The sequence below is a fragment of the Falco rusticolus genome, chromosome 3, assembly GCF_015220075.1.
Source record: "Falco rusticolus isolate bFalRus1 chromosome 3, bFalRus1.pri, whole genome shotgun sequence".
NCBI classification, from domain to species: Eukaryota; Metazoa; Chordata; class Aves; order Falconiformes; family Falconidae; genus Falco; species Falco rusticolus.
This window is the reverse complement of record NC_051189.1, coordinates 76966677-76983116: the sequence shown is the minus strand read 5'-3', so window position 1 is coordinate 76983116 and position 16440 is coordinate 76966677. Positions and strand designations below refer to the sequence as shown.

Here is a 16440-nt window from a genome sequence, read left to right as displayed (position 1 = left end):
TTGGCATGGTAACTCACTAAGCCACTTGGTTTTGGGCATTGAAGAACAATGCAACTGCAAATCAATATGCAAATCAAGCAAATACATCATAACTAGAAGCACAAATTTTGACCTTACTTAGTGGACAAACGAGAGAAACATATCTAAAGTTCTGTAGAGGGGATTCTTATTAAAATAATTTTAATAGGAATCACAGCACAAATCTTTTCCCCTCATTGGTCATTTCCTTTATCCAAGACACACAGCCTGTAATTTTAGAAAACAGTGTTCCTCTGCCACACTGTTTTGTTAGCAGGACTTACCTTAATGCAGCATAACTCAGTAATAGCACTAGGAACGTGAACAACAGGTGCACTGAAAGTGTAGCGTATAGGATTTTATTGAAGATTTTTCTAGGCCTGTATGAATCTGTGGTAGGTGGGCTAAAATTCCTCCCCCCTGATTTTTAGATGTTGGTGTCAATCACACTGGGCTAACAGAGCTTCCTTCATCACCAAGGGAGAGAAATTGGTACCTTTGGGGAAAGTCCATCTGGCGTATTTTAGACCCCTGCATTAAGATGTACTGTAGCTTTCACTGTCTGCATTGACTTTACTTTCTGTGAAGCAGGAAAGACTGTAGAGGAAGCTGCATTTTTCCAGCTTGATCTTCCACCTGGCCATATATTCCAACTTGTGCTGCTTTTTGGATAAATGTTGATGCTATAGCTTTTGGGTTTGATCACTGTCACCAATGATTTCTGCTTTTCCTCTAGGAGCCAAGCCGTGGTCCAACATCATGGAGATCCTAGAGGAGAAGGATGGCGTTGATACTGAACTACTGGTTTATGCAATGACCTTGGTTAACAAGGTTTGTTTACTTTGCTAGCATAACTGATGGAGATAACGTTAGTATTTTCAATTGCATAATGATCTTCCCTGTTGGGAATATATGACAAAGGAGACGTGTCCCAGAGAAGTTGCAGGAAAAGCTGCACAAGTTGCAGGATGAATCAGCACACTTGTTACTTGTGCTGCCGTCACTCAGAGGCAGCAGCTGGGAGTGGAATTACTGGTTTTCTAGTTGCTGTATGGATGTGTTATGACATGGCTCTTCTCCCGACATGGACAATGCAGTGCAAAACAAAATTCAACGAACTAACTCAGTATATTATCGAAGGGGAGAAAGAAAGCAAGTGCTGGCAAAAAGATCACATGCTCACAAAGGCTTGCATTGTGCACAATTTTCTAGTTTAGATAATTTAATGAGGTTTTTTACTGCAAACCAAATATGATGAATTTAACAGGTCTGAGTGCTCATAAAAGTGTTTCTGCTTTAAAAAAAAAAAAAAAAGAGGTTACATTTTTTCTTCTTTCTTTACATTTTCTGGTGTCGTGTATTATAAGTATAGTTTTGCAGTAAAATCAAATGTTTTCCCAAGTACTTGTGCTATGAGGAGGTAGAAAGTGAAAGGCCCGTAGAAGTTAGAAATTCTTAAGTGTAAGTTCTTCAAAAATTAACATCTGGTCCTAAACAAGTCCTAGGGTGACTAAAATTAAAAATGGATATTTTTTAAGAGCACAGAAGCTCAACCCTACTACTAGCAAATCAAAATAGCTGCGTGTTTTATGCTTAAACTGCATAGGCAAGAGTATTACAGACTACTATTATTGTTCATTATATTCATTTAAAGATCCTGAGTTTATTAGTAGAGATCATAAATCAAGCTGCCAGCTTATTGTGCTCATGGCTACATGGCTGGGGCTGTGGTTTGCTTTGGTAGTTTTTTCAATAAAATGATTTCTTAATAGCAGATATTGTCCAGCAAAGATGCCCGAGAGGGAAAAACCCCTCCTGGCAATGTCACTGACATTACTGTACTTAGTCACCCTTTCTACTGCTTACATGGTAGTAAGGACCCTCTTGAATTCAAAAGACCACCTTATCTCACTGACGTACTCTTTCTGAAAGGCATCACCAGCTTTATATGCTTCTGTCTGTAGGTGCTGTTAAAGCCCAGGTGACTAGTTTTTAACATTTTGTTTTACACCTTGTTGTTTTGCATACCGGTTCCTTTTTCTGAGATAATTCTCTTCATTATCCACACAGTTGTAAGCTACTTGGTGTTTGACTTCTTCCAAAATTTTGTTCTCTGTTGACTTTTATTATCCTATAGTTGATTCCTTTCATCTGAGCTTTTCACTACATTTAAAGCTATTTTGGGGAGGAGGCAGTTTTTTAAAAGCACACAAAAAGAAAAAGCATCTCGCAGTCAAAGGAGCAAGGCAGTTATGAAGATCAAGGAAGACAGGAATCCCACAATGCCACACTTATAATTATGATCTGGCTTATGGACGGCCTTATGATGTTTTTAATGGGATTTTTTTCATGATTATAGAGAAAACAGCAAGCAGCATGTCACAGTTGTAATTTTTCCCCCCGGCAGAGAATACAAAGAAGGCTTAGATGGTTTCAGCTTCTCTAAGCAAGGAAATGTCAGTGTTCAGTGTAGTCAGAGTCCTTATGAGGGATTTGCCTTGAGGAAGCATACTTCTACTCCTTTTCCTTTCTCCATGTACATGTTTATGGACTGGTTTCTTTCCTGCTCAAGAGCAGAAAACACCTGGCCAGACATAAGTATTGCTCTAATCTTTTTATCCTCTTCCTATCTTTTGTTGATGCTTAACCAATTTACTTATGCTAAAATTTAACCCTCTTAATTTGGGGAGATTTAGACATTAGTGAATCTCTTACATGAGACTGATCCCAACGCAGATACTCTTCTGGTTATGTGTAGTTCCAGTATAACCTTTGCTTATCATCCTTTTGTTAGCTCCTGTGATCTGTTAGATCTTATTGTAATCTCTGCTTCCTTCATTTTTATTACTAAAGTCTGGATAGATTAAAGCCCTTGTGTCTATTTTCTATTAAAAAAAAAACCACAACAAACTGCTTAACAAATGCAGAAAGAAAAGTTGGTGTTGCGTTCAATTCACTTTCTGCTATAAAATCTCTTCATTATTAAGATTATGCTAGAAGCTTTGTAGTTGTAAGATTACTGTTGATTTTCTTTTTACCTGTATTTGATAGTTTTTTTCTCTTATATCATACAATACGTTTTAAAGAAGTATAGATAAAATAATTGCAAGGTACCTAAAGATTAATATGTTTAAATGTAGTTGGATTAATCACTGAACATTGGCAGGTCCAGTATAAGACCAGAATTTAAGCACCAACTTCCAGGCCAGTGGTCACTAGTGGGATTTTAAGAGTACCACCCACCAACAGTCCATCAGCTGTAGTTGAAAAAATGCTGTTTCAGGCCAGTGTGGTGTTACTACAGCAGCTGGCACATCAATTTTCAGTGACCTGCTTTAAGAACATCACAACTGCCACACTGGAGCAATCATCATCTCTTGTCCCATGTCTGATGTTGGTGGCACCAGATGATTTAGAAGTTATGTTTCCTGAGAAACAAGTGCACAAGAGAGGCTTCTTCCTATCCCAAAGCAACAGAAAATTTGGTTAATGCCCTTAGGCATATTTATTTACCATATAGCTCTTTTTACCAAAGCATGTAAGATTTAGCTAATGTCTATCGATCTAGTGCATGAGCCCTCTAGTAAAGCCCAGTCTGCTGGATGTTTAGTAACCCCGAGCTGTACTCTTGTATTATGCACACCAAATGGGCTTTCTGTTGTCTCTATCCTCTCTGCACCACTGCTTTATCTTGTGATCACTTTGTAAATGACAAAAGGCACTACACTTATTAATTATTTTTACTAGCTAGTATCATCCAGGGCTATGCGTTTCTAGTACTGCAAATAAAGAGCCGTTCAGTTGGAAGCCAGACATACCCTAGCCCTAATTTATGTCAGCTTTTGTTCAGAAACATAACTGAGGATATGTAGTGATAAGAATATTGTACTATTACCAGTTGAGTATGTTGTCTGATAAGTTTTATCATCTAGGAAAACATTTGGCTGTTACACTCCCCTAAACACCACCACCCCCCCTTTTTATTTTCCTTTTTTTTTTTTTCCTTTCCCCCCCCCTTTTTTTTCTGTAACCCTGATACAACTTCATTAGTTTTCTCGCCTTTCTTTCTGTTGGGACTGTTACACCACTGTTAGTGGTAGGTGAAATGTATTATTTAGGCTTTGGTAAAAATGTAAGGAGATATATCATGGGCAAAACTCTTAGCTGGGGTTTTGGTTTTAATTTAGTTCACTATCCCAAAAACAGCCACTTGACAAGGAAGAACTCAAAGCTACACAGGTTTTCCTGCAAGGGCTTGGAAAAGCAACTTGGACAAATCACACAATAAACAGATAAAAATCTGAATTCAGGGATGTTTCCTCAACGCAAAACTGCATAGAGGCATAGGAATGAGTCTTGGTATTCATAGTCATGCTTCCTTTGTACACCTCAGTTTGGAAGAGTCTCAGGTTTGAAATCCCAGTTTTGGTCTAAGCAAGCAAGACCGTAACAAAATCCATCAAGCAAACAAGAGTATGGTTTAAACATGCTTCTTCAAGTGGCTAAATTTTAATTATTTAGAGACATTTTCATTTTGTAAGGTTCATTCCGTCTTCAAAGCAGGAGGAACTATTTGGAATTTGTATGTATATTTTGATATTGGAGTATCTTTTTGACCTTAACCAGGTACTCAGGAAGAAGCAAGGAACTTGGAAGGACCTGCTCAATTTACGGCCTGTACTCTGTTGTTTGCAGCTTTTGTTTCCTTGATAAAGTCACCAGGAAAATGGGGGCCCACCCCTGTATTGTAATACCGCAAGCCAGAATTAATCAGTCATGCAAGCACTTCATGTCCCTTGTGTTTAGTTACTACAGAAATCTTTCTCCTGTGCTAGACTGAACTGACCTTGTTGTGACACCAGTGGTGCCCTTTTACATCCCATTTTATAATGGTAGAAATTGAATTTGATATGCATTAGGCTCTGAAAATGGATCTGTGGGCTTAATGACAAACTGTGCAAGGGGAAAATATTGATTTCCATATCTGGGAGTTGAATTGCTCAATTCTGGCCAGAAGCATGCAGTGAAAATCGGATTTCCACTGCTGCATGATTTTAAATTATATTAACCAACTAAATCCTGGTGAGAAAAGCAGGGTTGCCAATAAATGCTACCTTATGCTACTGTTTTGCCTGCCTACAGTCTGCCTTACCTCCAATTTTCAAAAAGCTATACTTGAAGGTCAGTGATCTACATACCAACATAAAGACCATTTCCTGATATTTGAAGAAGTGATCAGAAAATCTGTGCAGAAGATCTGACTTTTTGTCCACCCCTTTGCACAGAAGACATCACATCTTACTATCCATGAATACGCTCAGGTTAGTGTAGTTACTGTCTACTTCTCTTATAAGCAAGAGGAAATCTGATAGGTCAAACTTTTTCTGTTAGAGTATATCCATGTCCATGTTAAAGCTCCATTGAATTTACAGTGTGATAGCTTCAGTTGCTGAATACTCAGATTTTTACTCAATGCTAAGTGGCAAGTTTAGGAAGGAAGAAAATGTACTATTTTCAGTGCTGTTTAGGAAAATCAGTTTCATGGTCAAGAAGGCCACCAGCACCCTGGCTTGATTCAGAAACAGTGTGGCCAGCAGGACCAGGGCAGTGATTGCCCCCCATACTCAGCGCTGGTGAGGCCGCACCTCAAATCCTGTGTTCAGTTTTGGGCCCCTCACTGCAGGAGGGACGCAGAGGTGCTGGAGTGTGTCCAGAGATGGGCAATGGAGCTGGTGAAGGGTCTGGAGCACGAGTCTGATGAGGAGCAGCTGAGGGAACTGGGGTGGTTTAGTCTGCAGAAAGAGGCACCTCAGGAGGCACCTTGTCACCCTCTACAAGTACCTGAAAGGAGGTTGTAGTAAGGTGGGTGTCAGTCTCTTCTCCCAGATAGCAAGTGACAGGAGAAGAGGAAACAGCCTTAGGTTATTCCAGGAGAAGTTTAGACTGATTATTAGGAAATAGTTCTTTACTGAAAGGGTGGTGAAGCATGGGAACAGGCTGCCCAGGGAGACAGTGGAATCACCATCCCTGGAGGTGTTTAAAGAAAGGATAGGTGTGATGCTTTGGGACATGGTTTAGTGATGGCATTGGCAGTCCTGCGTTAATGGTTGGACTTGATGACCTCAAAGGTCTTTTCCAATTGAAATGATTCTGTGGTTCTGTGATTTCTATGGTCTTCAGTGGATTTTACACAGAGGCTTAAGTATGCTCCCGGACAGAGACAAATGCTTAATTAGAACCTGAAAGTATAGACCTGAAAGTATAATCCTAACACTTCATTAGTGTTTGTCCTAAGCATTCCTGTTGCGGTGGACCTCAGCAAACATAAGTTAATAGTTCTGTAATGTTAAAGAAAATGTTGTTGTGTTGTGTTTAGTTAAAAAAATCAAAACAAAACATTAAAAAATACCTTGGTGATGCACATATTCCAGTGCCTCATTTCACAGGAAAGAGGTGCTCTAACAGGGCAGGATATGTCAGCTGTCTATTCCTCTCTCTTGTTAGTCACGTAATTCAGACCAGGTTTTGTGAATATAAAGCCTTGGTGTACCAAGGCAGCCCAGAGTGGCTGGTCTTTTCTCTACTCTGCTGCTCAGAGCCACTTTGGAAAAGCCAGGCACCAGAAAACCAGTATTCTCAGAGGGCAATTTATCCCATCCCAGGCATGAGAAGATGAAACTCTTTCTGTAGAGGGCCTGGTATTTGCGTGTGCTGCCTCTATCTCTTGCACTTTCCCTTCTCTACTGGGAGTATAGGTAAGTTATTTAGTTCATTAAATAGGAGAGAAGAAACTACTTCTCTGGTGAGGTAATCCAGAATAACTGTGCTGCTTCCAGTCTGAACTCATGACTTTTGCAGAAACAGCTCTGTATAGACTGATCATTGTGATGAGGTATATGTTGCTCTGCAAGTAGGTTGCACACTATGTTCAGTAGTTTCTGCTCAACATGCACAGAACTACACTAATTTTTCTCCATCATCCATAAGGAGCAGTAAAAAATTAGCAGAAGATGAGTAAAAATCAGTGGCAAACTAGAATAGTAGTGTCTTCTGTTGCTTTTGTAAATATCTGCAGGACTTTGGTGGATGAAGTTCACTTGTGCTCTGAACAAAGCTGTCCAACGCCCATGTACTCTTCCTGCGTATCACTCAGCGGTAAAGTTGTGAGTGGTTTGAATCAATCCCTCTTGTTACATGCACTGCAGTGGTATACTGCGGTAATACATGGTATACTGCAGAAGACCACCTTTCTCTTCTCTGTTCTCTGACTTCACCACTAAATTGGGAAGTGACTGTGGTAAAGAAAGTGCTCTCTCTTGAACATAGAGCAGGTGCCATAGAAGGCTCTGAACTCAAACAGTTCATTTTAATATTGGCATATTATTAGTGTTCTTTGTTTTCTAGTGTGCAAAATCTCCTCTCTAGTGTCACTGGCAACAACTTACTCCGTAATCAGAAAAAGTAACTCTTTTAACATTTTGTGGGGCTTAAGGAGTCAGTGAACCTTTAATAAGACTTTCCAAGTTGAAAGGGACGAAGGGAGGAGAAGTGTCAGTATCTCTGTAATATAAAACAATTTTTGCACTGGGAGGATGACCTCTGCTGCAGGTGTGGAGGACAGTAGGCACATGGTGCAGCCTGTTTCCTGCTGTCCTGACATCACACAGCTGTGCATTAGACTTTTTCTTCTTAAGGTCAAACTTGCAGGAATCAGTAGGAAATCAGCCTCACTGTTTTTAACTAGACCATTTTTTTCTCTCTTTGCTTTTTCCCCTGTGTTTGATGCTTTAACATTCTCTGTTCTTTAAATTCATCCTTGAATGAAGCCAGGAAGAATCCAACTGTGCATTTTAAAGACCCACATTTTCCATACTTTTTTGCATGAAATAACAACATTTATTTGATTTGCCAATTATTCATTTTTCTACACAGTGCAGTAAGTTGTTTGTTAAAAGCTGTGCCACTTGTTTTTTATTTTCTAGCAGTGTCTCTAATCCCACATCATGGGTTTTACTTTATTGAAATCATACACAGCACCACTCGCCACTCGCTTTTAAAAACCTTTGTTTAATTCTTTTCAAAACAAACAGATTTAAATGTTTTTTCCTTTGATTCTTAGACACTGTCGGGGTTGCCAGATCAAGACTCTTTCTACGACGTGGTGGACTGTCTGGAAGAGCTAGGCATTGAAGCTATTTCACAGAGACACTTGAACAAGAAAGGAACAGACTTGGACTTAGTTGAGCAATTTAACATTTATGAGGTAACGTAACATGCCCTGTTTTATGCATCTTACAGCTTGTGCAAACTTCAAAGCCTAAAGGAGGGAGGGGAATGTAACCTAGGTGAAATTTGGTTATCTATTTTATTTTGAAAGAAAAACATCTGGTTGGTAGAAATATTATACATATTAGTATGTGACCTGCTATGGTACATAGCTGTATTTAATGCAAATGTGTTTCATTCTAAAGCTGGGGCATACTCCAAGACAAACCAGCACATTTACTGGCCTCCTCAGAGGCAATTCTGCCTGCAATTAAAACTTTCTCAGACTGCTAGTTACACATCCTGAAGTAAGTAGAAGTTCTTTCCATATGCAAAAGTATTCAGCTCATGAAAAAGGTTCGGCTGAGCTTGGCTTCACAAATACCACTTGTTCTGCAGCTGAATACCCAGCAAGTCCTTGTTTATGAGTTTACACTGGACCAGATCCTATACAGTTTGCAGCAGTGGAGTAATGAGTGACTCTACATTCACCACCTAGGTATAAAATAACTACTTCTGAAGTATTTATATGTGAGGGTAGGATATCCAGTTTCTTAATAATTAGCCTCTTTTCAGACTTCAGGAAGTGTTGAAGCGGGGAAGTTTAAGGCTGAAGTTAATGCAATGTAAATGCGAATGCATGTTCTGGTGTGATGAAATGAAATGTCTTTATCACCATCTAAGTCCAGAAAAGGATTTGGTGGATTTGATTCTCCATTTTTTCATCAGCTCTACATCCATGTCACTTCACTAACTTTAGCAGTTAAATTTTATACACAGCAGTTTGCAGGAAACGTCAGGCCAAAATAGGAACACAAGAATGAGATGGCTTCATGTTCTTCTTTCTTTTCCTATTGTCAGAGGCATCAGCTCATAAAATCCTTTTAAAAAGATGATCATTAATGTTAAAAGCTGGGGTTTTTTTGCATGCTGTGCTTACTGAAAGACTTGCTTGCAAAATTAGCAGTTGGCTTAGTTGGGTACCAGCTTCCTCTTGACCAGGCTAAATTTAGACATGCCTATCCACGTTCTTTCTTTTTTTCTGCCAATATTGTTCTTTGTCTGAAAAATCTCTTCTTCCCCACTGAAATAGATTTTACACCCTAAGCAGAGATACATCACTTCCCCCTGCCTTTGTTTTGTTAAAAGTCACTTTATGGTAAGGTTTATCAGAAAAACAAGGCTAATAGAAACAAGAAGATATGCATTCTCATGATCACCCACATCACCCTCTTCTGTACCTCTGCCTATCTGCATGGATCTTTCTCATATAAAGGTTACTTAAATTTTATGTTGCATTTCAGATAAGATCCACTTTGTTGTATCTGCAAGCGATATCTCTTCTCATGTACCCCAAGGTAGCCTTGCTTTGTTTTTGTTAGAGATACAATCACACTAGCATGTCAACAGCATTCAAGATACTCAGTGTTGCACCTGTATTCTACTCCTCTGCTCTTTCCAACTAATGAGCTCACACCCTGTGTCAGAAATTTCTGTCAAATGTCATTGTGGCCATGCTATTCTTAGCATCATTCTTATCTGATATTATACATATGTTCCTCTGTATTGATAATGCTTCTGAACTGGCAGGAAATACTGAATTTTCCACTGAAAGGCATACGTAGAAGTAATTATGCTAACCTAGAAATTTGGAGGCTTAGAGGAGATGTGTGGTCTGCAGTTTTTTCTTTTAATCTATTGTGGTACCAGTTCCAAGAAATAGTTTTGTTTGTCAGGTTGGGTTTTGTCCTGGTTTCAGCTGGGATAGAGTTAATTTTTTTATTAGTAGCTGGTGCAGTGCTGTGGTTTGGATTTGGTATGAGAACAATGCTGATGGCACACTGATGCTTTTAGTTGTTTCTGGGTGATGTTTACACTACATCAAGGACTTTTCAGTTTCTCAGGCGGGCCCTGCCAGTGAGAGGGCTGGAGGGGCACGGGAAATTTGGAGGGAACCCAGCCAGGACAGGTGACCCAAACTGGCCAAAGAAGTATTCCGTACCATGGGGTGTCACGCTTGGTATATAGACTTGAGGGGTTAGCTGGGGCCTGTGGACCGTCGCTTGGGGACTGACTGGGTATCGGTCAGCAGGTGGTGAGCGGTTGTACTGTGCATCACTTGTTTTCCTGTCTCCCTTTCCCTTTTGTATTTTATTCTTTCCCCCACCTTTCCATTATAACTGTTGTTGTTGTTATTATGATTAGTATTGTTATTGTTCTTTCATTTTAATTCTGTTTATATTATCAAATTGTTCTTATCTCAACCCTGAAGTTTTTACACTCCTTTCCGACTCTCCTCCCCATCCCTCTGGGTGTGGGGGAGTGAGTGAGTGGCTGCGTGGGGCTTGGTTGCCAGCCGGGGTTAAACCACAACAGGTGGTTTTTTGCTATGTTTACTTTGCAGGGATATCTATCAAAATAGATATTTTTTTTAAGAGGAATGCAGTTACCTGTACATCTACTGATCTCTTCCTTGGCTGGGAAGAAATGATGACACAATTTTAAAATGCTTTTTAAAGTAGTAGATGGTAACTTCCACTTGATCAAGTGTCGTGTCTGAACGTGAGGAAATGTTCAATCAGTCAATGCATGAGAGGTTTTTTTCTGTTGATTTCACTGGAGCAAGGCCTTCACCTAAGTATTTTGGAAGGAAGTAAAGAGAGCTAGGTGTCCAACACTGCTCAGCTTCCTTGAAAAGTAAGTCCTACATTAAAAAAAAAAAAAAAAAAAAAAGGCAAACAAACAAAAAAACCCCATCCAAACAGAAAACTAGGAGATACATAGATGTGTTGTTACAGGTCCTGTAGCGTTTTGTACAAGGTGTTAGTATATAATTCTACATACTCTCTCTCTCTCTAGTACATAGTATATAATTACTAGAGCTGCTACACGACACTGATGGATAGACAGCAATTTACAGGTATAGCTATAGAAATGGTGATGGCAGTAGGAGTTAATCATGTTGAGATCAGTTAATACTTAAAGCCTAGGTGTGAAGACCTGTGGTACTTAAAGGAACTGTGTCAGAAGCCTCACCTTTCTTCCTGTCTTTCTCAGATGACACTGAGACATGAGGATGGAGATGAGAGTGTTGACCCCCCTCCAAGCGGGCGCAAGGACCGGAGAAGGGCCAGTCTCGGTGCTAGTGAGCGAAGGGGGTTAGAGCGCCGACGGAGCCGCAGGCACTCGGTACAGAATGTCAAAAGCACTTTATCAGCCCCTGCAAGTCCATGCAGTCAGTCAAACCCTACCTTCATTCTAGGCCATGGACAGCGTGTTGAAGATCTCAGTGAAAGGTAAGTGCGTGAGCTGGGGAATATCCCTTTCTTTTCCCCTATTACTTTTTATGTTCATTTCACTTTATTAATATGACAGACTTTTCTTTATTTCCCCATTTCCATTGAATTAAAAAATAATTTTTTAAAAAGGTATATTTAAAGTTTAAACAAGAAGACACCAAAAACGAAAAGAAATGGATTTGTAGGTGACTTATCTACATAGCTAAATTCTTTGGCAACATCTGCCCTAAGTAAACACCCCCAAAGCACATGAGGTAGAGCATTTGATATGGGAACTAATCAAGCTTAAGTTCATCCATTGACAGATTTTATGTTCAATATATTCACATAAAAAAAACTTGTAACAAGAATATATTCGCATTAACAGAGAACTACTTGTCCTGTATGTTACAGATCTTTTTTTTTTTTCCTTTGCAATCAGCATTACAGCATAAATATTTTCCTATGAGGATACACTGTAGTAGTGCATAGTAGTGAATATATCTAATGTTTTATAATTACTGAAGGAAAGGTAGCAACCACTAGTTGAGCAGCAGTCTGCAACACTGGAGTCTGTTGAAGCTAGTATCATTGCCATCCTGTGATGGTTGGCTTGGGCCATACATACTTGGGGAAAAAAGTGAGCTGCAGATCCTTAGCGTGTCTGACTACTGCAAAAGAGGGCTGGAATTCATTTTGCCTAAGTCTGATGTCTGATCAGCTAACTTCCCTTTGATGTCAGTGGAGTGCAGCAAGCACTGGTAGGCCTTCAGTTATCTAACACATCCTACATGCCTGAAATTTCAGCCAAGATGAATCATGCTCTGAAACTGGCTGTTTCTTTGTTGACTACAAAGGGAATCAGGCTGACTAGCTCAGGTGAAGATACATAAGATGCAGATAGCTAAAGCTGGATGCTGTTAGCCAGTGGCTGAAGGTGCAGTTTGCAAAACTGAAGAAGCATGTTCCGTGAAGAGTGTATCTTGTGTTGGTGATAACATTTGGGAAGTTCTGTGGACATTTCTGTTGGTTAGTACTGAATGTGAACTTGAAGCCTTGAAGTCCCTTTTTACAGGGTAAAGTTTTACAGGTAAAGCAGCCCTTGCAAAGCAAACTGAGTTGACTAAAGTTTAATGGCCTCAGGCAATATGAAAATATAAGATTCCAAACAGTTTAAACAGTAGTTACGTGTTGTGTGCCGTGTAATGGCTTCTTTTTTGGGGTTTTTTTTTCCTTTTTTTTCTTGCTTCTTTTTTTTTTTACTTCTTGTATTTGGCAACACATTCATGCTTGTTTTCCATCACTTTCTGTTGGCTGGATTGTTAGTGGGCTGGCAGCTGAGAGCCCCATGGTCTTACAGGCTGATGACAAGGATGACAGTGCATTTGAAGCCAAGTTTAAAGCATCTTCAGTGTGAGTACAGCTGAGGGCTTCACCTGCTTTGCATGGGATGCCTCATGCATGATCTTGGGCCCTGCTTTGACTTACCAGTGTGACTGGGAATCTGTATCCATGGATGTGAATAAGATATCACTGATTCTTTTAAATGGATTAATTTGGCTTGGAAATGAGGAGATGCTTCAACTCTGCAGAAACTGTTGATTCTCTTACTGTAATTACACAAATTATAAGCCATGCAGGACACCAACTTCTATCAATATGTTTTCTCACTATTTATGTTTGCTTACTAGCTTTGTTTTGCAAATTCAAACTCCTAATGAATTTGTGTTTGAGCTGATATTTAGTATCGGGTAAGTAGAAACATGGCATATTAGTTTCATAAGTTCTTTGAAATATTTTTTTCACCAACATAGCATAATACCAATAATGTCCTATTATTCTGTAAAAAAATTGCCAGTTCTGCTCCACACCCTCTCTGAGAGTGACATAATTTAAAGCATAATGTAAGATTAAATCTAGGAAAGAATTCTTAATTTAAGAAGTCAAATTTAATTTTGTGTTGCAGCTGTGCTTGAAATCTTCTCTAGGAAAATAATTAAATTCTCCTCAACTCCATTTGGAATTTCTAACTTGCTTAGCTGCCTCTAAGGAAAGAGGCATTCAATTATGAATGTATGTAACACTGATCTGTAATTCATGTATTAGTGAAATAAATATCCTTCACCCACCCACCCCCCATCCTCTTTGCAGGTAAAGACAGGGGGTATTACTTGTAGCTAGCAAATCTTCCACCACCACCACCCCACCCCCCACTGGACATTACAGACCAGGGAATATGTTTCAGTACCTGAAAATGCAAGGTCTATGCCCACTGAATTTAAAGTTGCCATAACAAGAAAACAAGAAGTTAGTCAACTGCTGGCTCTTCTATGAATCTCACTGAGTTTCTTGTAGATGAGCATTTCAGAAGAGCAGATTCTGTCCTTCACATGTTTAGTCTCATCATCTGCCCAAATCTGTAGTTGTAGTAGGAAGAGGAAAACCAGCCTTCCTGCTTTATCATATCCCAGTGAGTCTCTCAGCTTTCAGTGAAATAGTCCAGATGAATGCAACAGTATCTGTACACCTGATAGCTAAACTGGGACAAAAAAATAAAGTAAAAGCTTAATGGCTTCTATTCATTAACATTTGAACAGGAAAAATAGTGAAGTTGAATGACTCATACAAAGTTTTTACACGTTTATAAAGTTTGAATTAACCTTAAGTGAAAAGAGGTTTTTCTGTCTGCATTGTTCCTACTGGAATCAAGTTTGCAAATTTGATCATATGGTTTCTGATGCAACATAATTATTGATTTTAATAAAAAATCCTAACTTTGTGCCTTGCTGCAATGTGTAATGATATTTTCAAATTTATATGTTAAAATACGATGCAGACATCACCTGTTTTGATTTAAAACAAGAAATGCTTGTTGTGTTCCTTCTGCTTCCATGTTAATGTTGCAAAGACAAATCAGTACTAATCGATAAAAATTACTTATTACCTCTCTAAACTGAAAGTAACTTTTATTCATCCAGGAAAGATCTGTCTTCTGCTAATGACCTTATTTCGGTTCGCAATCCTAGTCTCTCTCAAGGAAGAAAAAAAGTTTGCAATAATTTTTTGCAGTGTTGTATTTTCTGCAAAATTGTCCTCAAAATGGATTTCAGTCTTAACGCCTTCACTAAATTTTCTTTACTAGTAGGAAACATGTAATAATACTAATGATAATCTTACTATGTTGCTCCTGCTGGTATCTAAACTTTGTGTGTGGTTGCAGATGTCTATGGTTTTACAGTGGATTAGTGCAGTCAAGTTCAGTGGAATTGCCTCTGATGGACATGGTTAGACATTAAAGTCACACTCTTACACTGTACTAAACTTTATTTTGGGCAATATTCTTGGTTATTTTTGGACTTCACTACCAAAATCAGTGGAAGGTTCAAGTTCTTCCTCAGCATTCTCCTTCCCACAATGTTCATGTTTCTTTTCTTTCTCAGTCAGTCAGCTGGTTTGGCAGTTACTTTGCTTTTGTTTACCACATCAAACAGGTTGTCCACAGTCATCTGCTTTGTGTCAACCGATAAGCCTTCCAAAACGAGAAAAATCCATGGTGCCGGTAAAACAAAAAAAGACAATATTGGCCAAATTCTGTTCTGTCCCACAATACTCTATATCCAGAAAAGCTGTCTGAAGTCAATGGAGTTGCTCTGATCTATGCCAGGCTAATTGAGAGCAGACTTCGGGTTTCGAGCTGAGAAAAGTTGACCGTAACTGCTAAGGGCAACCAAAAGGAAAGCTTGCAGGCCTTTTTCATCCATTTGGCAACCTTCTTCCAAACTTAATGTTTTGCTTTTTTGCTTGTGGTTCAAAACAAACAAGGACCCAAATCTGCTTTGTGTTAAAATAGTTTTCATGGAGAGTGAAACCCAGCCTAATGTGCCTGTTGCTAAATAAATAAAGAAAGAAGTTGATAATGACTACTAAAGGCTGAGTGTTGGTTTAAGGGTATGTAGTTGCTGCACTGTACTTTAAAATGCCAGTCCTGAGCAGCAGCAGGTTTGCTTTGCTCAAAACATCTTTCTTTACCATGATGGCATAGAGCACCAAAAAGCCTGGGGGAAACTTCAGTCCTGTGAACATGGCATTTTAAATGCTTTCCTGAGGGCACCTCCCAAGGTTTTCTGCCCTGGTCCAAATTGAGTGCTCTCAATCTGTGGTCTAGCATGCTGTATCTTAAGCAGTAGACTTTTAAACAGATTCTTCCATGGATATTTTTTTTTTTCTTTTTAAAGTAAAGCTAGCTTTTTCCAACCACACAATGGATAGATTTGAAGTAAAATGTAAGGAGTGGCATGGAACTTGCACTAGATTGATGTTATTGTATGCAGTGATTGATGGCTATATAAGCATTGAAAAACAAATAGCAATCTGTCTGGTTTTCAGTCTTAGTCGTGTCTGACTTTGAGGGAGTAGAAGGCAGGTAGTTCAGAGGCTTTCAGGGCTGTATGCAGCACTGAACAGGTGCTCTGCAGGAGCCCTGTACATACAAACCAGAAACAAGTACTTCTCCCAGTTTTTCAAATTAATGTGTTTCACAATTTGCTGTGCATTTCCATTTCTTCATTTCTGCACATTGACCATCCCTGTCTGTCTCCCAGGGTGTCCCTTCAGAGCTGTGTAAGCCAGACCTATGAAACATACTCAAGGCAGCTTTCACAAGATTTACACTGACACCTCTTACCAGCATTCAAGTGACTGGCTCTGTCAAAGCTTTGTGGAATTAGTTACGATCAAAAATTGAGGTTTATAAAGTTGTGAATAGCTAGGATTAGGTATTTTTCTCACTTTACTAGACTCTACTTCTTCTTTTTCATAGCTTTGGTTTGGTTTATATCATCAACAATCACAAAAGAATTACTAATACTGTTCATATAAC

At 39.2% G+C, this 16440-nt stretch overlaps 1 protein-coding gene across 3 annotated transcripts in view; it reads left to right on the top strand.

Moving 5' to 3' along the window:
- The window catches only part of FHOD3 (formin homology 2 domain containing 3), a 417165-nt gene that overhangs the window by 286640 nt on the left and 114085 nt on the right, over positions 1-16440 (top strand). For all 3 annotated transcript variants that reach the window (XM_037381206.1, XM_037381205.1, XM_037381207.1), the window contains exons 8-10: positions 755-849; positions 8138-8281; positions 11341-11579. In XM_037381206.1, the coding sequence (XP_037237103.1) occupies positions 755-849; positions 8138-8281; positions 11341-11579 (478 nt within the window). The remainder of the gene's footprint in view (positions 1-754; positions 850-8137; positions 8282-11340; positions 11580-16440) is intronic.